General features: G+C 42.6%; 1 protein-coding gene across 1 annotated transcript in view; it reads left to right on the top strand.

The window, feature by feature from the left end:
• The window catches only part of Ryr2 (ryanodine receptor 2), a 380,472-nt gene that overhangs the window by 171,247 nt on the left and 187,670 nt on the right, over positions 1 to 21,555 (top strand). The window contains exons 24-27 of the mRNA XM_055603932.1: positions 5,846 to 5,929; positions 10,145 to 10,304; positions 12,774 to 12,921; positions 20,319 to 20,527. Coding sequence (XP_055459907.1) covers positions 5,846 to 5,929; positions 10,145 to 10,304; positions 12,774 to 12,921; positions 20,319 to 20,527 — 601 coding nt within the window. The remainder of the gene's footprint in view (positions 1 to 5,845; positions 5,930 to 10,144; positions 10,305 to 12,773; positions 12,922 to 20,318; positions 20,528 to 21,555) is intronic.

Here is a 21,555-nt window from a genome sequence, read left to right as displayed (position 1 = left end):
TCTATCTATCTATCTATCTATCTATCTATCTATCTATCTATCTATCTCTGTCTAACCTCTATCTATCATCTATCTATCTATCTATCTATCTATCTATCTATCTATCTATCTATCTATCTATCTATCTATCTATCTATCTAATCTATCTTCATCATCATCTATTTTCAGTGTTCCTAAAAGGGCAAGTCTTAGTAGGATAGGGGTGTTCTCTTCTTCTGTGGGATTGACATGTATCATCAGAAGCTCTATTCCTAGACTTTCTCAGAGAGTCAAGCACTGTGTTCATCAGCTGTGGCATCCTGCCGGGGTATGCACCATGAGCTGGACCTATGGGCCTAACTTCAGAACTACTTGGCATTCTTCCCTGGGTCCACAGTCTCGGCAGCTAGGAACTATGGATCCTAGGATGCCTGTGCGTCCTAACCTGGGTCATATCTGGTCCCACATGCCTCCACAGCTTCTACTGAAGCCTCTGCAAAATGTGGTGGACCTCTTGTTTTATAAATCCCTGCTATAGATCAATATTTCCCAAAGGGAAGCCTATGATTGCTTAAGGGAATTAAAGAACACAAGAGTTCTAGAATCTAACAGCACTGCTTGGAGTGTGTACCAGGTATTGGGCTAGTAAAAAACTTTTACTGGTCTGTGCTGATTTCAGATATGAAAATTAAGTACTTAGAAATATTAGATAAATATTAGAAAAGAGAAATTTCCATAAATGTGATAACTTAAGAATATAGGCACCTATATTATATACCTTGATATAAATCTTTTAATTTTACATAATAGTTTTATTATATTTATTTATCAGAGCATCTGGCTGACAAAATAGAAGTGAAGAGAAAATTAACCCTTTACCACAGTTATCTTAAAGAGCACTGACTTAATGTATTTGGAAGAGCTACTTATAAGTGTGAACTAGATACTCATTTTGGATGATGGGCCCTGCATGTACCTGGGGACTGTCAGTCTCTAAATGTGGGTAGGGTCAAGTTATGGTGTTTCCTAAGTTATTTAACAACAGCGCTCACTTTCGGGGGCAACACGGGAGACAGTTTACTAGTGCAGGAAAGTTTGAGAATAACTACTGTCAGCTAATTTATGCCGTCTCCAAAGGGAGCCAGACATGATGCGGATGTACATGTGTGTTTATGTGTGTGTGTGTGTGTGTGCCTGAGTATGTGTGGCTGAATGTATGCACACACTCACACGCATACATTCACAAGTGGAGTGTGACACAAGGGTCTTCCTATAGTACTTGCCACCTTATTTCCTAGACAGAGCCTCTCTCTGAACCTGGAGCTTACCGGCTTGAATAGACGGCTGGCTAGCAAGCCCCAGGGCTCCTTGCCCTTCTCTGTCTAATGAGGGCTGGGTTCACAGACATGTACTGCCACACAGGCCTCTTCAAATGTGCGTTCCAAGTATCCAGTTGAAGTTGTCATGCATGCAAAGCAAGCACCTGACTCAGCCGTCTCTCCTGTGAATAAATAGTGTGGCTGAATAAAGGAATATGTTTTCAGATTTTATTTTAAAATATTATTTTTTTTAAATCCTCTAACTTTTATTATCTGTAGTATGTATGTATGTGTGTATGTGTGTGTGTGTCTTAGTGTGTGTGTGAGTACATACCTGTGGAGGCTAGAGGAGGTGTCAGATTCCCTGGAGATGGAGTTACAGGTAGTAGTGAGATGCCTGACATGGCCTTGGAAACTAAATTTGTGTCCTCTAGAAGAGCAGCAAGTGTTCTTAACTGCTGAGCCCTGTCTCCAGCCCTGACAACCCCCTGTCACCACCATATCCATCTTTAGTGTTTTATAAAAATGGTTTTCGTCAAATTAGTTCCTTATATTGATGTGCTTCTATATTTGCCCCCTTTCTTTGTTTCCTGTTTGTTAAGAGCAAGGAGTAATTCACACTGAAGCTACTTTACCACAGACTCAGAGGATAAAACCTGATGACATTTCCGATGCTGGGCTAGGGCTCAGGGCATGCCGCATATTGCAGAGACAGCTTAATGTCGTGGAAATAAACACATTAGGAGTGAGCTTAGCCTCTGCTGCTCCCTCCTAGAAGGTCACAATAGGCCAATGAAGAACCTACTGAAGGCAGCCCGTGATCGGGTTGGGCCAAGGAATGTGTTCTGTGTCACATGACCAGCTCTGACAGTCTGCAGCTCTGTCCTTCCTTTGTAGTCATGGCATAACATTCATGCATTTTGTTCCATAATTCATAGTGGCTTGTTTTTCCCCCATGTTTTACAAATCAGTTTAGTTAAATTTGCAGTGCATTCCTTGTCACTCTAACAATTGACAGCTAGGCCATCTGAGTGTAGAAATGTACAAATTTGCATGGAGTGCGCTAAACCTTTGACTGCTGTGTACAATCTGATCTCCCTTCTAACAGCTCCTGGTGGCTGGTGTGATGAATCGGTAGACGCCGTGTGTAGGGTTTTGCCCCGAAGGGAATGCTAACGATTCTGCTCATGAGTTTATTCTGAACGTTTCCTTATTGCTCCTCTCAGCTAACTAGTGTTCATGTACATGGTTTTAGGGTTCACTGATTTTACCTGCTTCTTTAAAAGTCAGATTAGAGGGGAGAAAGCTTGCTGTTCCTATGCACATTTTCACCGTCAGGCATACCAAGTTCTTGGAATACATGTGGGAATGAGGGCACATACATACATACACACATGCACACAGATACGAGGATGACAGGGAGAGAAACTTGTCCAAGACAGACACATTTATATAAATACATATGTACATGGAGAGGGAGTGGGGCAGGAGGCAGAAAAAGATAGGCGTGCATATGCGGAGAGACAGGCAAGACAGATAGACCAGTCAAACACTCCTTACACGCACACACAAAGAGGCAGATGGACAGAGACACAGACAAACAGATATGTTTCTATACAGAGAAAGAGACAGACAGACACATACACACACAGAGGCACCGACATATTCATATGCAGAGATAGAAAGAGACGTGGACAGAGAGACACGCATTGGGTTGGGTGACGTGTGAAGTTGTGGTGGGCTAGCTCAGAACCAAACAGCAGTTCTTAGAATGGATTCTTCCTGGAACATAGCGCTTGGCTCGAGGAGGGTCAGTCAGTCTCTTCTCTTGGGCTTCCACATGTCCCAAAGTCAATCTATTTAAATGTTACTCTCAATCAACAGAACAAAACAAAACAAAACAAAAACACCTTCACAGAATGATCTAGAATAATGTTTGACCAAATGCCTGCATACTATGACTCACTGGAGTTTATGCATAGACTTAACAAGTCACCGTAAGCAAGAGACGTTTGCTGAGCTGAGAGTAGATGCCAAGCTTGTCCTGGGTTTCTTTTTATCTGTAGCCTATAAATGTCTTCTCCAGTCAGCTCTGCCCTCCCACCACAAATATCCCTATCTCCTGTAGACATCTGTGTTGTCTGTCTGGCAGATTTCCCTCCTTCCATAACCCTTTCCGCCAACAGAGCTGTGCTTTTGAGTTATTAGTGATTCTTTTTTTTTTTTATTTAAATCTTTTATTTATTTTTTATTAATTACACTTTATTCATTTTGTATCCCCCCATAAGCCCCTCCCTCCTCCCCTGCCAATCCCTATTAAAATAGATCTCAAAACTATTTATGAAAAGCGTAACTTGCCATAGTTTGAACTTTACCTGATTTTGCTGAAATTGCTTGTGAGTACCTTCTCGCTCTCACACTGTGATGGATTCAGGAGTTCTGTACCTTGCAGCATGCCTTCTTCACAGCAGTAACCTGGTGGATCTCCACTGCCCTGTGTCTTTGTTCAGGCCTGGCCTGTGATGGTCACTCTCTGTGTGAGATGAGGCCACACTTTTTCTAGGAAGTGTTTGTTGGGAAGAAGGTTAAAAGGCTGCATGAATCTGTACTGAGAGGGTCACACTACAGTTTATAGAACCCTGTGGCTCTCTTTAGAACCCATAGGAAAGGGCTGGAGAGACGGCCCAGTGATTAAGAGTACCTACTTTTCTCTCTGAAGATCTACAACCTCTTGTAAGTTCACCTCTGGTCACTGTCCTCATGGAAAATCCACACATATACACATAGTTAAAACAAAATAAAATGGTAAAACAAACAGCCCATAAAAAGATTACATATACCAACTGAATTTTCAATGGTTTAGGCTTACCTATGGTATCATTGTCCATGTGACTTTATCAGCATAGATTCACAGTCCCTACCTTTGCAAAGTGTAATGTTGAGGCACCAATTTTCCTTAATAGGAACAATAAGAACTGTCAAAATTCATACAGAACACACACACACCAGCTTAGGAATTATGGTATAATCAGTTTTCTAGGTGGGCATGCATTCACAGGCTTATTATCTAAATTTAAAATAAATCCAAACATTATTGTCATCCTTTAATCACTTCAAAGCTGGCTTTGCCATTCTCAGTTCATGGTTTCATAGCCCTCTGCTTGTCTCATTGATCCCAAGACCCGGATCAGAAGTTCCTACTATCATTGTACAGGATTTGGCACTTAAGCATTTAACAAGTTCTTACTGAATGGATGGTTGAACAGACGACAATGGCTAACTCCCCAGGACCCTGTTCTTGAGTATATACAACTTGGATTCTTTCCATAAGACAATTTTCTGCTCTTCTGTTGCTGGTTAGCCTTGCTTTGATTGGAAAGTTCTTTATTTTATTAATAACATTTCCCCATTCACCCATTCATCCATGCAGTTATAATAGATGGCTAGATAAAATATCCAGACAGACATCATGTATGTGGATGTCTAGGTAGGCAGATGGAGACCCAGGCACTTACGGGTTCTATGTATTCAGTTAGTCATTATACTATTGTTTAAAACAGCTAAGGAATGAAAATAGCCTTGAAGGACTCTTAAAAGAAAATGGGTTAAAACACTTTGACAGTTCCAATAATAACAACAAATAACCCACTTCAGTGATGAAATGGCTCAGCAGTTAGAAGCACTTGCTGCCAAGCAGGATGGTCCCCAGGACCTACACAGTGGAAGGAGAAAACTGACTTTCACAGGTTGTTTTCTGACCTCCACTTGTATATGTTTCCCTCCGCATAAATAAAATATACATGAACAAATTAGTAAAATATTAAAAAAAAACAATAAATAGGCCTGGAGAGAGAGTTCAGCAGTTAAGAGCAATAAGTGCTCTTGCAGAGCTCTAATCATCTACATGATAGCTCACAATCATCTGTAACTCCAGTTCCTGGGACTCTAATGTCCTTTCTGACCTTCACAGGCACCAGACATGCACACAGCACCCAATCATATGTCTAGAGAAATCACTTGTACACATAAAATGAATCTAAAAAAATTAAAGCGCAATATATAAATCTCTTTGGGGATTTTAAAGTAATCAGTTTTATATGTGATAGCGATGCCATGAAGGTTGTAGTGGAATATAAAAATAGCAAGTCACAGTGAAATAGCTCCTGCGTATACTCATTGTGGTAAAAAGGATCAGTGCCAGCACTCATGTACAGACCCGTGTATCTGATTTTCCAAATGCAGAGACCTCTACTCCAGCTCAACATAGAAGAACTGGAAATGCTAGGTGTTTAGAGGAAGAAACAGAGTTGTGTGGAAAAGGCTTGAGGGAGGGTCCAACTTTTAATGCTAAGGGTTTGTGCCTTTTTAGTGTTCGTTGTCCTTGTCCTTATCTGGGACTAAATGAGCTGTTTCCTTTACCTTTTGAAGCAGAGCCTTGTGTTTCTCTTGCAAGGTGGACGGGGAGATCTCACTCCCACATCTTCTTGTGCTGGGTGCTTTCAGATGTAGGGAAGTTGTTCTGCAGGCTCATCTCTGTTGTTTTCCAGGACTTTGCTGGCATTAGGATGTCACGTGGGTATAGCAGACGAACATGCTGAAGAGAAGGTGAAAAAAATGAAGCTGCCCAAGAAGTAAGTTGAATGACTCACCTGTGCCTGATAACTGACATGTATCTTTAGCACACTGGAATAACCCTTGAAGGAGACAGACAGGCCTGTGCTACACAGTGAAATATTGAATAGACTGAGGAAGTGGCTCGGTAGCCAAGCACCTGCCTTCAAGTGTGGAATCAGGAGTGTAGATTACTAGGGATCCACATAAATACCAAGTGGGCATGATGACTTCCTGTTATGTCAGCCTGAGAAGGTGGAAGCAGGATCCCTTAAGCAAGCTGGCTAGCAAGACTTGTCATATTGGTGGAGGGTGATTCTTTTTATTGGGAGATCCTGCCTCACTCCATGAATAAAATGAAAGAGAAATTGAGGATCATTCTGGGCATCAATCTTAGGTATCCAGATGCTTATAAACAAACATGGTCCATGAGCTCTTGGGGACTCTTTATGTCTCATCTCCCAGTAGGGGACCCTGGAATTACAGATGTTTGCCCCACTCTGCCTGTTCTGGGGAGGGTCCCAAACCAGGTTTGTGTGGCAAGTACTTTTGCCCACTGAGCCATTTCCTCAGTCATCTGTATTTGTATTGTGAAGTGACACCTCTTACCTGCTTTCTGTGTCTCTAATGAAAACAGATCCTCAGTGGCTAGACATCCACATCACAATCTACTGGGAATTTTCCTCTAGAGCTTTATCTTCAACCCATCTCCTCACACTACTCGGTGTTCTCTGCCTCTCTTTGAAAAGATGCTGTCTCCTGAGTGTACTTAGTGATCGCTCTTTCTCTCTTGAAATGATTTTTAGTCTTGATTCAAGAAAGCTGAGGAGCAAAGGAAAATTCCCCAAAAGGAACTGAGGTGTGGCACCGCACCCCGTCAGTCAGTTATTTTAAAACAAACAAAAATGTGTGAAATAATAGAAGGAACATAAGCCTCGACATTCCCAATTCTAATTTCTGTTTCAAATTAATTCTGCTCTAGTTGTCTTTTGGAGAGTGTTGTTTGAGTATTCTCCCTACCCTCTCCATGGAAAGGTCAGCCAAGTAAGTGTTCATTTCTAGATATGCTTCCAGCAAGACATGCTGTTCCTCTCTCCACTGTCTGGTCCTCTGAAGTGTCCCCATTTGTTCCAAGGCCCTGGGAGGGCTGATTTGCTGAGCAAATTTAAAGCTAACGTCTCTGTAATCCGGACTTCATCTTCTCGTGTTTATCATGAATCTTTCACAATGATTTCCCACCTTCATTTAGCTTGATCCATCCTAAGGAGGGTAAGAGTGGCTGGGAAAAATGGGGTTTCTTGAGTGCTTTGGCTACAACATGTTAGTTGGTCTCTTTTAGGCTCGTTTAGAGTACCCCCTTAGGAAGTCTGTGGGTCCTGTGAGAATAGACTGCTAAACTGCTCTGCTGCTTAACAGGAACCTTGGCTGCTCATACAAGTGATATGAATGTTGTGGTTTACATCCTCAGGGATTTTGATGCACATGGAACAGCCAGTTCAGCAGGATATGTGTGGATTACTTTTGTTCTCTTTTTTCACAGAACATTAAAAAAAATTGTACTTTAAAGAAAACCAACACCCAGACTATAGCTTTTAATTTTATTTTATTAGATTATATACTTGGCAAGATAAATCTGTAAGATAATAATTGCAAGGGAATGTGGGGTTTTTTCTTTGGTCAGGTATTGTATTTGAGTTACAGGTGTGCTTAATTATATATTATATATAAAATAAATATATGTGTATATACCTGATGATCTAATTTTGTAGAATTATTGGCACCGAGGGTAGGCATGTTCAAGTAGGTGTACTAACAAATCTATGAAAGGTGATATGGATGTAATAGGCGATTCCATTAGGATTTCTTTCAGAAAGTTCTATAAGGTAAGATGTGTCTGTTGTTGGAAGGGTACTGGATTTTGCTCTTCAAGAATTGTTACAGGAGTTATTAATTTATTTCCTGTGAATTCTTAGGAATCAATCTAAAGCTTTATTTCAAGCTGTTTAGCTCCCAAGAATAACATCAGTTTCCTTTTACTGAAAAGCCTCAGCTCTTTATTTTTTCAAGATAGTACTTCATATGAGCCATTGTTTGATCACTGTGTACCTTATTAAATAGCATTAGTATGATGAAATGGCATTTTTAAAAACCAAAATACATTTATATGTTTCTTCAAAATATACATTTTGGTTTGATGATTTTACTCTTGTATGTGTTCATGTGTAGAGGTCAAATGAACGGCCTCAGGTGCAGGTTCTTATATTCCACCTTCTTTGAGACAAGATCTCTTCTATCATCCACCATGCTTTGGGGAACTCTTTTTGCCTCTGCTTTTCACTTTACTTAGGAATGCTAGGATTGCAGATATGACCACTACCATGTTCAGTTTTATCGCTGGTTTTATATCTACACGCGGGTCCTCACACTTGCACAGCAAGCACTTAGCTCATGGAGCCATCTCCCTAGATCCTGGACTGATTCCTAGTTTCATTCTTAGGATGTACTACACACAGAAATGTGGTTTAGTAATGACTAGCTCCCTGTGAGGCACTCACTAGGCCAGCAGCCTCAAATGCATCCCGGAATGTTTGACTTTCAAAGGCACCTACATTTGTCTTCACTGTGAGAGGTGATTTGAAGTTAAGGAGCAGATGGGAAGAGGTTTGGGTGAAGGGTTAGGCACTTTAGTTTTGGTGAGGTTATTAGTTAACTTTAAAGCTTCCTTTTTTCTTTCCTTGTGCAGGGTGATAGAAACCCAGGTGAATAAACACAGTTATAAACACAGTCCTGGGCCTCTGAGACAGGTGGATTCCTGGGGCTACCTGGTCATCCAAGCTAGGCTTCATAGTGAGTTCCAGGCCAGTGGGGGATTCTGTCTCAAAAAAACAAGGTGCATCGCACCTGAGGAATGACATCTGTCCTCCACACATGTACATTTGCACAGCACACACACACACACACACACACACACACACACACACACACACACACTACATCAGAAAATGAGCATCATCTAATTATAACCCAACTTCAAATTAACAGGCATAAGCATAGCTTCACAGCTCTCACTGAGATCATTCACAGATCAAAGCAAATTGGGGGGGGGGAAATTCTATGTAGGGAGAGGACTAAGAATGTCAGAATTATCTAGTTTCGCATGAATAGAATTGCCTGTAATGTTTTATTAAGAATCCCTCCCTCCCTCCTCTAAGCTATCAAGGTGCCTCCTTGGTTCATTACAGGTGGCAGGAAAGCCTCTTGTTGGCTTTGCTCACCAGGAGGCATCTGTTTCTCTTTGAGGATGACTTGCATGGGTGTTGGCCTTAGTCAATGACTTATAGATTGATCTTCAAACTCTACTATCTGGGTGACTTGATGATAGCTAGTTAGGGAGAGGCCCCTCAGCAGGCCCTTCAGTGCCCAGTGAGTATGCTGGGTATGCTGGTGCGCTCATGTAATCCCAGCAGTGGGGAGGTGGAGAGATGGTAGAATCCCTGGGCACTCACTGGCCAGACAGTCTAGCTACATCAGGGGGCTTCTGGTCGAGATCTTGTCTCAGAAAGCAATATGGAGATAGATAAAGACACTTGACATCACCATAGATTTCCACACACAGGAACATATAACACACACACACACACACACACACGCTCACACACATTCATCAAAAGTTGAAGAAAACCAGTATTAGGGTTGGGGAGATGGTTCTATGGTTAATAACAAATAGTGCTTTTACATAAGGCCTGAGTTTGGTTCCTAGCACCCATGTCAGGCAGCTCACAACCACATGCAACTCCAGCTCCAGGGGATCTAATGTTCTCCTCTGGCTTCTGTTGTCGCTTGTGCATTCTCTCTCTCTAAATCTTTAAAAAAAAATTGCATGAAGAGAAAGCACTTAGGTATTGCTTATTTTAAATAATACTTTTGTTTTGAGCCCCCAAAGCCTCAGCTATTAGGAACACACAGCTGTAGGCCCTTTGTGTCTTTCAGATACAGGTAAATGGTATTTGTTTACATTTTGTTTGCATATAGACAGAAACATAAGGACCCCATGGCTGTCCTCGTTACCCAGGCAGCAGCTGAAGCAAAAGAGGCTCAAGCTTGCTGACTGCTCTATAGGTCTGGTCACCACAGTCTTCAACAAAAGAATTGGGACTAGATGGACTGGGAAGGACAGTTCTGTCACAGGATCTCAAGAGAAAGAGCAATTTGAAGTTTCTCTGTTTGCTTTGCAGCTACCAGCTGACCAGTGGCTACAAGCCCGCCCCAATGGATCTGAGCTTTATAAAACTCACCCCCTCTCAGGAAGCGATGGTGGACAAGTTGGCTGAAAATGCTCACAACGTGTGGGCCCGGGACCGAATCCGGCAGGGCTGGACTTACGGCATCCAGCAGGTACCCGGGTTTCTCTCTCTGAGTGTGGGCGGTCATCATTTCCAACCGATGAGGAGAAGCTGTGGCTCTTCACAGTTAACGTCTCATCTGTATACTTTAGTGTGCTCATCCATCTGGGCAAGGCAGCTCTGCCCTTCCAGACCGCTGGGGTGGTTCGGTAGGTGGTAACCTGCTTCCCTCTCACAACCTGGGTCTCACACCCCCTGCCCATGTAAAAGCAGAGGGAAAACCAACTCCGTGAAGTTGGCCTCTGACTTCCTCATGTAGATTGTGACATACAACGCCCCGCCTCCAACCACATCTACAACAAGAATAAATGCCATAAAAAAAGAAATGAAGTGAGCTTAGCTCTGTGTGGTATCATGACAGCATGTGCGAGCTGAGCTACCGTCTCTCCTCACCTGCGCCAAGCAGATCATATCACAAGAGGGGTTTGTGGTATGGTATGAGGCATTCCCTTCCCTGAGACTGTCTAGGAGAGATTTTTGAAATGTGAGGATTAACCTGCAGCGATAATAAAAAAGATCCGCAGTTCCTGAAACTACGACTCACAGTATCAGAATTCCATTTAAAGTTTTGTTCTGTGTTGTTTTTCAGAGCAATCAGATGATATCTTACATGTTACAGAACACCCTCAGGGGGCAGTAGACTGTGAATTACTCCTCCAGTGCAATCTAGGCATGACGACCCTCTAACGAATAAGTCTGTGAACAGCCTTGTGTCTGTTCAGGGCACCAAATGAGTTTTTGTTCCATGTAGGAGAAAAACAAGTTTTCAGAGGTTCCTAGATTTTGGCATTGAGTATGTACTAATGGCCATAGATTATTTCCTGAATAGAGGGACTCATGGGAGTAGCTGGCAGCCTTTCAGTGGAGGCGGAGGCAGCGCAGCAGAGGGTAAAGGCAAAATATAGCCTCGCCCCTTAACCGCATCCTAGTTTGTCTTGATATCAAAATCCTGTGTGCCGCTGTTTCCCTCATTAACAAAATACCTGACCTCGTCGTGTAACATAGAAGGCAACAGCAGTGCCTGGCACCTCACAAATTCTGCAACCAATTTTTACTAGATGCTGCCACCAAGCTTAGGGTTTTGTACTTACCGTGTTTAACTCGCAACATTTCCACCAAGGAAGAAAGAGTCTCACTGCCACTTTACACATACATAGTAGGCACAGAACCTTAGGGAGAAGAGTTTGCCCAGTAGCGTCCAGCCAGTAGGTCACAGACTTAGTTTAGGTTCTCTGACTCCAGAGCCAACACTCGTCACTGTCTTAGAATGTCTCTTGGTAGCTCCTGGTGGGATGCCCTTATTGGAAGACTTTCAGGAGATGAATGGATAATTGCTCAAAGACTTAGAATACGTTTCCATTTAAAGACTAACACGTGGCTTAAAATGTATTTTGAAAGTCTTTACCATCTTGAAAAATAATGAAAAATAGCCTTTATTTACCTTCATAAAATAGAGGTGTGTGTGTGTGTGTGTGTGTGTGTGTGTGTGTGAGATGTATATGTGTTAATGTTGTGTGAGGGTGTCTCTGTGTGTGTATGTGTTTATGTCTGTGTGTATGTGTGTTTGTGTGTGTGTGTGTGGTATTGAACTTTCCTCACATTTGCTGCCTATCGTCTAAATGACAAAGTCTTTGAGTTTTCACCTTCCTCTCGCTGACATTATTTGGTTCAGAAATAGGCTGTGAACTCTTGGAGAGAGTTGGCTGGTAGTTTCCTCTCTTGTTTTGCTCTCCCACAGTTGGTCTCCAACACAAGTATGCAGAGCAGCCAGGGGAACTCCTCCAGCAGTCAGACCCCTTGTGTGCCATTCTGGAGACTATGACACCATGAAGCAACCAGGGTTCTGGATTGGGAAGCTAGGAAGGAGGAAGTCAACACCACGTCAGAAGTGAGGCAAACAGGAAGTAGGGTTTGAAGCTGTGTTGGTGGGAAGGCTTGTTTTGAGAGAAAGTAGCTTTGGAATGTCACTGTTTCCACAAACAACCTATGTGAGTTGGTTCCAGGTAGCAGTGAATGGTCAGGCATTCATTCTAAACTTGTGGGAGGAAGGGGAGAAAGAAGAGACAACGCAGAGCTCCTTGGACCTGTCCAGTCCTTTAGCTTGTTTTCTTTTGTTTTGTTTTCTGTGTGTTTGAGATAAGGTCTCACTGTGTAGCCAAGGTCTCACTGTGTAGCCAAGGCTGGTATTGAACTTGCAGTCCTCATGCCTCCTCTTCCCAAGTCTCCAAGCTTAACTCTACAGCTTGTGTGTGTGCGTGTGTGTGCATGAGAGAGAGACGGAGAGCCTTCGCTACCTCACAGTTCCTCCTAAACTGAGATGGTGTAAGAACTGATGGTGCTTCCTCAGATGCAAAGGCTTTGGCTGTGGGTCGTAGCTCAGCCAGCGCAATGCTCGGCTCACTTGTGCCAAGACTCCACTGCCGCATGGCTCAGGTGACCTCAAGCCCTCTCCCCAATACAGGACGTGAAGAACAGAAGAAACCCTCGTCTCGTTCCCTATACTCTTTTGGACGACAGAACCAAGAAGTCCAACAAAGATAGTCTCCGAGAGGCAGTGCGCACGCTCCTGGGCTATGGCTACCACCTGGAAGCTCCTGATCAGGACCATGGTACTGGTTTTGCCTCCCCCCCCCCCTTGGTTGCAAAATCATGTAGTGGGCTTTCAGAGCCAAAGGAAAGCATAAAAAGGTAAAGAATGCCAATGTTTTTTTCTACTCTAGGTGTCCACTTGAGGCTGCTGGTCTGGGTGGTTCACCCCACCCCTGGAAAGATTAGACTTATCTCACAGCGGGTGGTTCAGTGCTATCCTTCATCTCTGCAAGCCTCCCCTGCCCATGCAGGTGCTTGCTGTTGCTCTTCCCCTTTGGCATTTCTTTATTTTTATGCTCAACCTCTCAGTTTAATCTTGATCGGATGATAATTAAATTTAAAGATCGGTAGGGGGAGACTGATCTTTTAATAGTAGTTCACATAGTTGAGAACATGGTATACCTTATGCTTTCTTGTTAGTTTCTCTCAGTGATTTTTTTTTTTTTTAGAATAAAGGCTATATACATTATTTCTTACAGCAATTTAATAATATTACAGGTAAAATTAGTTTTTATTAACTAATAAATTAACTTTATTTAGTATGGTGTTTTGTAATGTGAAATACAAGTTGATACTTGCAGGTTGATTTTATATCCTCGGATCGGAGGGGTGTGTAAATGTGTGTGTGTGTGTGTGTGTGTGTGTCTTCTGTTTATTTTTATAAATTTCATAGCTTTGTCTCTATGTAAATAAGACCAAGTCTCATTTTTTTCCTTTTACAATAATTGTGTTTACTTTTTGGTTGACTGAGTGTGTGAGGAATTCAGAGCAACATGAAATACAAGTGGAGAGAGAAGGGACCCAGCTTAGTCTCAGTCTGAGGGGAAACATTTTAACACTTCACTGTTAGACATGGTATTAATAATAAGTAGGATTTTGTTTGGGTCTTTCTTTCTCCCATTCTAGGAACCAAACTCAGGACCTTGTTCCTTCTAGACAAGCTTTCTATGCTTGAACTATTTCCCTGGATCATAGATTTTTCTTTTTTCTTCCTTCTTTTTTTTTTTTTTTAATTGATTGATTTTGATTCTTGACCATGTCATAAATGTATGTGATATTTTTGGATTACCCTTGCCCTCTTATTCCCCAACCTTCACCATTACCAACACTCTCAGGCTTTGGCTATGGGTTCCTCAGTTCCTGTTCTAGGTTCATGACTTTTGCATTGTGACCCATTTCGATTATCTAGGGCCATCTTTGCGATAAATGGACTAGAACTCTCCATTGGAGACTCGTGGAGTCATCAGTGGGTACAGAGTTGTGTGCAGTAACCCTCCCTTTCTTGGAATCTATTGAAAGCAAATAGTCCAACAGAGGATAGTGCCCCTGGGGTCTTCCTCCATCTACACAGGACTGCTGACTGGCTTGTTCTTATGCAAACCCAGTGCTGAAAGGAGGTGGTGGATGAGTGCTCTCTAAAGCTCAGGGAGCAGTGTGGAAGACAGAAGGAGCTGCAGAATGCCTCCTCTGGGCAAGAGATAGCCCAGGGTTAGGGACTCACATTAGCTAAGAATATCCTTTTTTTTTTTAAAAAAAAAATAGGTATCATTCATCACAATGGAGAGATATCCTAGTTTATGCAAGAATTTGGCATGAATGGCTGTTAATATTAAATGTATATGATTTTGCCACCTGCAAAAAAGAGTATTTTATTTTCTCTGATGTGCTATAAAGTGTTGATATTTGGACATTAAGCCAAGTTTTTTATTTCTTGGATAGCCCTGCTTAGTCCTGATGCATCATCTCCTTTTCCTATGTACAGCTAAAACTGTTTGCTAAAATGTTCTTCAGAATTTTCACATCTGTCGTCACAAGAAATGTTGATGTAGAAATCTCTTGTAATGATTTCCTTATGTTTTGATAGGCTTTAAAGCTGGATTCATAATGGAAAGTAGGGATGCTTCTTCTCCATCCACCTATCTTCTGAAAGAATCATCTGTTTTGTTACTGCTTTTTTTTTTCTTTTTTGTAGGCTTTAACAGTGTTTCGCTGACGTTCTCTGAGCCTGGAGGTTGTTCCTTAGGAGAAGAATTTTTTGTCTTTACTGATAAATCCATTTGTACAATTGAACCAGCTGTATTTACTAGCATAGAATTGTCCACATGTCTCCCTGTCATTGTTTTAATGTCTAAAATCCTATGATGTATTGCCAATACTACCTTACCTCTTCAATTTGATGGTTGTCGGGTCCTTGTTCTTGCTAGCATTAGAGACTGGGCTTAGGGCCTGCAGCATGCTAGCCATGTATACTAATACTGAGCTATATCTCCCAAAATTTGCCTGTTAGACTATCTTGCTAGCTCTTATACTTTTATTTAGTTCTTTCACATAGTTTACTTTCTTAAACTGTTTTGAAGTGGCTAGTTTTTTTTTTTTTTTTGGACCCAGCCTTCTTTAGAGCCATGTTCTGTCATCAGTTTTCTTTTTCCCTGTATACAGTATTATAATTTGTGGTATCTGCACACCTTAGCACTTTTGTTTAGAATCTGGACATATATTATGGACATATATCATATATTATGGTATCTCTTGATTTAGTTATTATGTGTGTTGTAACTTTTTTTTTAAGGATTTTTCTGAGCTAATGTTGTAGAGTATGTTTGTCATGTGTGGCCAGCTAGTGATCGTCTGAGACTCCTCTCTAGGTAAAGGCTGAAACTGCTTGTTTTGACTTGCTACTAGCATCCTACCAAGGTGTTTATAATTTCATTTTAGCATTTGTTTGCTGCTTGCGTACAGCTTCAGGTAAATGGAAACAAAAAGAAATAAAAGGAAAAGGTAAGGGAACATGACTGCTCCTAAGTATTCTGGAGGAGAAAGTTTATATGTGGGAGAGCATAGGCAGAGGCAGGGACCTCTGAGTGGATATAACCAGACTGAGATTTGCCACCTGGGGAGATGGGGAGTGGCAGAAGAAGGAACAGAAGGGAGCCAGGTCAGCCAGAAGATCCCAAAGGTACAAAGAAAGCTGGTATCCAAAATGGTTGGATTGTATAGGGAAGAGCAGCACAGGCCCCTGCTGGGCTGGAGAAGTTCAGGGTAGCGGGTGGGATAAGCCAGCCAGGAGGATCCAATCACAGGTAGAGGCTGAGGGGTTGCAAGAACCTCGAGGCCAGGTCCGCTTTGATGTGTTAAATAGGCACCTCTGCCATTTGTCCCAGGCTTGTAACCTAACATCAAGGTCTTTCACAGATAAGGCCAGATGGAAGTTCTGCTCAGATCTCTCCTGAATTATATTCATAGCGTCGGGGCATAGGCACAACTTGGTAGATTTCTAGGAAAATGAGAGTTCTTTCCCCATACATCCTGCGGTGGCTAGCTTGGGCCTGGTGTCTCTGACAGACTATTTGTTCAGCTGCTGTTCATCTCAAAGTTACTGCTACCTTCAGCAGCTGCAATGTGCAAGAACTGCCCCTGCTGGCTTTAACAAGTGTCCCCATGGAGAAGGGTATTTGCATGGAGCTAATTTTTAAAGCATGTTGAATACAGACAGATTTGCAAGTGAGATTTATCCAGGGAAGAAGACCCAGGAGGTAAAATATTGCTAGCTGTCTCTGAATTGGCCTTTGGAGGAATTTCAGCCCTGTTCTGCCCATCCCAGAGACTTGTGGGTAGCTGATTTTTCATTGTGCTTGCAGGACTGTTGCTTTTCAGTGTTTTTTGGAGCTGGAGAAAGGGGCCTGAGGATGGACATGTTAAAATTGTCACTGAGTCCGTGCTCCAGGGACTGTGTCATCTGGGTTACATCTCAGGACTTTGGGGATGTGAATGCTGCTACTGTGCCCTTGTTCTGTGGAGCAGAGAATTCTGAGTGTTCTTTATTCAGATGATGGCATTCAGCAACAAAGGTAGAAAAGAGTGCAAATAGATGAGAAGATTCTAGAGAAACATTCATGGTCTGATGAAAAGTAGAGACACTATTAATAGAGGTGACAACTTGTGTGTGTGTGTGTGTGTGTGTGTGTGTGTGTTTCAGCAAGCTCAGCAGAGCAGGGAACTGATTTAGAGTTGGGGATAACAGCAGGTAGGGAGATCATTAGGCAAGAAAGTGTAGAACACTGTACAGGCCAGGAAGGAAAGAAGGAACTGCGGCCATTGAGCTGGTTCTTGCTTCCAGGACTCATGACTTGAGTTCAGTACCTGGGACCTATATGCTGCTAAAGGGGCACTCTGGTGCACATGCATGTGTGTGTGCGCGCACACACAAACACACACAAATGTAAAAAAAGGGACAAAGAATAGAAGAGACTTAATGATTTTACAAATGGATGTATTCATACAAGGAACTGAAATAAAAGAGGAGGAACAGTTATGTATAATGAGTTATCTCACAAGAATTTAGAGATGGAGCCATTAGCGGTTGATTGAAAGCTAGGAAGATTGCTCAGTCGGTGATATACTTGTCACACAAGCACGAGAAACCGAATATGATCCCCAGAATTCACATAAAACAGGCAGGAACTGCGGCATGTGTCCGTAGCCTCAGTGCCTGCAGGTGGAGACAGATGGGTTCCAGAAGCTTGCTGGCCAGCCCGCCTGACTGAGTCAGGCTCTGTAGGACACCCTGTGTCAGAAAATGGGCGAGAGCGTTCTAAAGGGAGACACCCAACAGTGACAGCTGAGCTCTACAGGCCTGAGCGCACTCTCCAATTCCCTAGCATGTGCACATCTACATGTGAGTACATGCAAACCCACAGGAAGACAGCTCTCTGTCTTTCTGAAGTAACAGGAGCGGTGATCAGCGAGGCAATGGTTGTGTTAAGCTGCCATAGGAGGTGAGATCATGTTTCCCGTGTTTGCTTACACCCTCAAGCCTAACGACATGCCTCCCTCATAGCAGAGTCTCAGTTGCACCTTACAGAAAGTAGGTGCAAAAGATCAACTCACCCGTTAGAGGTATCATTGAGGGGAGACACTGTCTTCTGAATTAAATACTGAACACATCAAAACATCAGCAATTAGAGATCAGAGTGAGACATTGTCATAACAGAGACTATGTGTGGCGTTATTGCTCATGGAAAAACCTCAGGAATAGTTCTAACTTTGGGCGAAATATAGAGCACAGGCCAGGAGACAACATTCGTGGATGATAGGAGAATAATTAATGCAAAAATGGAATGATGGGGACAATTAATGAACGATGAGGCACACAACAGATTTTATATGAAAGAGGTTTATTAGATGGAGATGGAGAGAGAGAAAGAGAGAAGGGAGAGTGAGACATGATGGGGGAAAGAGAGGGGGCGCCCAACAGAGAAAGGTGAGAGGGCCAAGAGGGCAAGAGGGGGAGCAAGAGGCAAGAGAGAAGAGGCCAAGAGGAGGGACCACAGGGCGGGCCGGTCCCTTTAAAGAGGAAGGTAACCACGCCTTCCAGGTGTGGCCACCTGGCCGGTGACACATGACGTCATAGGTTGCTAGGCAACCCAGAAGCCGGTTCCTAAATACTAACATGCAATATATTGAAACCCTTACTACTAAATGCGGACTTATTTGAGGAGGGAGTATCAGCCCCAGGAAGTTGTCAAGCAGGAGCTGGCTGTGCCATCCCAGTTTACCATAGAAATATAACTGTGGTAACACAGAGAGGGGACAGATTGGAGGATGCTGGCAGGTGGAGAGACTAGTTGGGAAAAACTGATTTTTTTTTTTTCCTAAGGTGGAGATTAAAAGGTGTGAATGATTTTCTGGTATAAGACCAAATCATTCTGGTGATTCCTTAGTTTGTGGCCTGAGGGGTAGTTTATGGGTAAAACCATCTGCTGGGCAATCCTGAGGACAAGAGTTCAGCCCCTGGAGCCCATGTAAAGGTAGAAGGAGGAACTAGAACCCACAAAGCTTCCTTCCATCGTCCCCATGTGCAATGTGGCACATGATACCCCCCACACTAGCAACAGGAATAAGGATTTTCTTTTTTTTTTTTTTTTGAAATCTTCATTTTTCTGTTGTGGCTTACATTTGATCGAGTAAAAAGCAGAACAGGTTGCAAAAAAAATGAGCCCAACTCTGTGTAATTGGTTATAGCTGTAATTTATTCCCCATTTTCAGGAGAAGGCTCGCGTATTATGAACGAAACTCGCATCGGTATTTGAGTTGTGCTACCTTAGAAGTATTGTTCTCCATGATGTACCGAAATGTCTGAAAGTGGAATGTGTTCTTATTCATTACAAGGTTTTCATCGAGATTTGAATGACTTTATTAGATGTAATACTAGGAAGTTGAAAGAGTGGCTGCTTCGGTACCAATTATTTTTAAAGCATGATATACACACACCTGGCACATTCTGGATACTGTGTAAGACTTTCAGAAACTAAAGCTGCCTTCCATGCTGCCGAGTATAATTGGTCATTTTCATACGTAGCTGGGTTCTCACTGCCCTCTAGTGGTTGGTAGCCTCTAAACCTGTAGCCTGTTGAGAAAACTGAACATTAGATCTTATCTGATCCTTCCTTGAGCTTGTCTGATCAGTCAGCATGTGCTCATTCTGTCTCAGCGTTGAGTTCCGGGGTACACAGTCTTTGATCATGTCCATTTTCCATGTCTCTTAATCTGAGTCCCAATAGCCTTATTCATGTGCAGGAGAAAGGTACCTGCTAAAGGGTTCATTTTTTAATGTCACGTTATTCTATTTTTTATTTCAATATAAACATCACTTGTCAAACTTGTACAAGTTAGTTAGAGCTACCTACTGGGAGTCCACAGAATCAAGCAGAGCCTGTGGCTTTTCTACTTGTAAAGGAGTTCTGTATCTTTGATAGGGTTGTGACTCCTTGACCTTGCTAGTCCCGGGAAGGTGCAACCTCCTCCCAAAGGAAGCTGAGGATGCTGTCCTGTTAGTCCAGTCCCTACAATAGGGTCCCAGGATAGGTCATAAATCTTTCTCCCAGACAGAAGTTCTTCTCCTGGCTGCCCCCAGAACTTTTCTCCTCCTAGGAGGAGATAAGGATACCCTCATTTCTTGTGATCTATTGTTTGAATAGTATGGTAGCCAAAGGGAGGGGCACAAGACAGTTATATGTCTCCCCCCCTTTTTTTCAGAACAGTTTATTATACAATTGATACAGTTAATGTATTTTTTCCCATCTACGACTTCAAGTTCATGTGGTCTTACCTTCCATTTCTAGTCCTAAACCCAGGACTTCTTGCTCCCAAAGATAGCTGCATTCTGAAAGGGGCAGTAGGAGAAAGCCCCCCTGTGTAGTCATTCACAGAGTTCCTTCCCAGCTTTCCCAGGAAGCCCTGCCTGCTTTCTCCTGTGCTGGATGGTTCTACCTGACAGAGTCGAGGGTGGGTGGTGAAACAGGAGAGCGTATGGAGCGGAATAGTCAGCCTCCCCGTGGGTTTTATGGCTGAGTTTAGATCAAGCCCTGCTCGTCTCTTAACTTCCCACTCGATGATCTCCAGTCTCTTCAACCCACAGCTGCAAGAGCCGAGGTGTGCAGTGGCACTGGGGAGAGGTTCCGTATCTTCAGGGCAGAGAAGACCTATGCGGTGAAGGCTGGGCGCTGGTACTTTGAATTTGAGGCTGTCACTGCTGGAGACATGCGGGTGGGCTGGAGCAGGCCAGGCTGCCAACCGGACCTGGAACTGGGCTCTGATGAACGTGCCTTTGCTTTTGATGGCTTTAAGGTGAGTAGCTTTGATGAGACGTGGCCTGTCTCTGCTTGCACGTGTGGATGCTGGAACCCCCGAGGCTCCTTGTTAGGCTCACAGCAGACCTTGGACATGTCCTTGTAGTTACCTCAGGACTCTTTCCCTGTCCTTCAGATTCAGTGAGATTTACCAAAAGGCTGTCACAGAGACAAGTCTTCCTTGTCTGTTGGAAGTGGTGAAGAAGCCAGTGTTGTGCATACATTAATCCCAGCACCAAGGAAGCTGAGGCAGGAGCATTACAAGCTCAGGTCCAACCTGGGCTTCATATAGAAAGACCTTATCTACACAAACAAACAAGCATGCAAGGCAGCTTTGGTTTCATTCTTGTGGTGATCAGACATGGTGAACCAGAGTAAGAAATTACTTTCAGAAATTGAAGTTCCATTCTCTCTGCACCCAATAGACCAAAGACAAGGAAAGATGATCAATCTGGAGGAGTCAGGGGGGGTGTAAGGAGACAATAGAGGTGCTAGAGGAATTTTGAATTGTAATGCCTTTTGATTCATAAGTTAGCTTGAAATTGAAAAGCAATCTGTTACATTGAGAATAATTTGTATCAGTACTTTACACAAGTACATTAACATTATATACAATTTACAATGGAGGTGGGACTTCCAAATAAATTTAAAGGATTCATGTGACAAAATAACTCATATGACTAATTTTGTACCTATAAATTATTGTACCCCAAGCTCATGTTTGTTGAAACTCTTTTTCAAAGTGTATTTATACTAGATATTTTGCTTTGTATATAAATGGGCTGGTTTCCATGTTTGGTTTGGGGCTTGTTATTTTCACAGATATCTTCAGAGTATTTTTAGGTGTGATCTGAAGCTTTGCTGATGTTAGAAAGAAACCGAGATGTTTCTAGAGTTCCATTTTTGTTTCAGTAGCATTAACAGTGGTCCTAAGAAGAGGGATTTTATTTGGAGAAGCAAACATGATCTTTTCTGTACTTTTCTTTCTTTCTTTCTTTCTTTCTTTCTTTCTTTCTTTCTTTCTTT

Source organism: Psammomys obesus, unplaced genomic scaffold, assembly GCF_907164565.1.
Source record: "Psammomys obesus unplaced genomic scaffold, mPsaObe1.curated_primary_1811, whole genome shotgun sequence".
Taxonomy (NCBI): Eukaryota; Metazoa; Chordata; class Mammalia; order Rodentia; family Muridae; genus Psammomys; species Psammomys obesus.
This window is presented reverse-complemented; position numbering and strand designations above follow the sequence as displayed.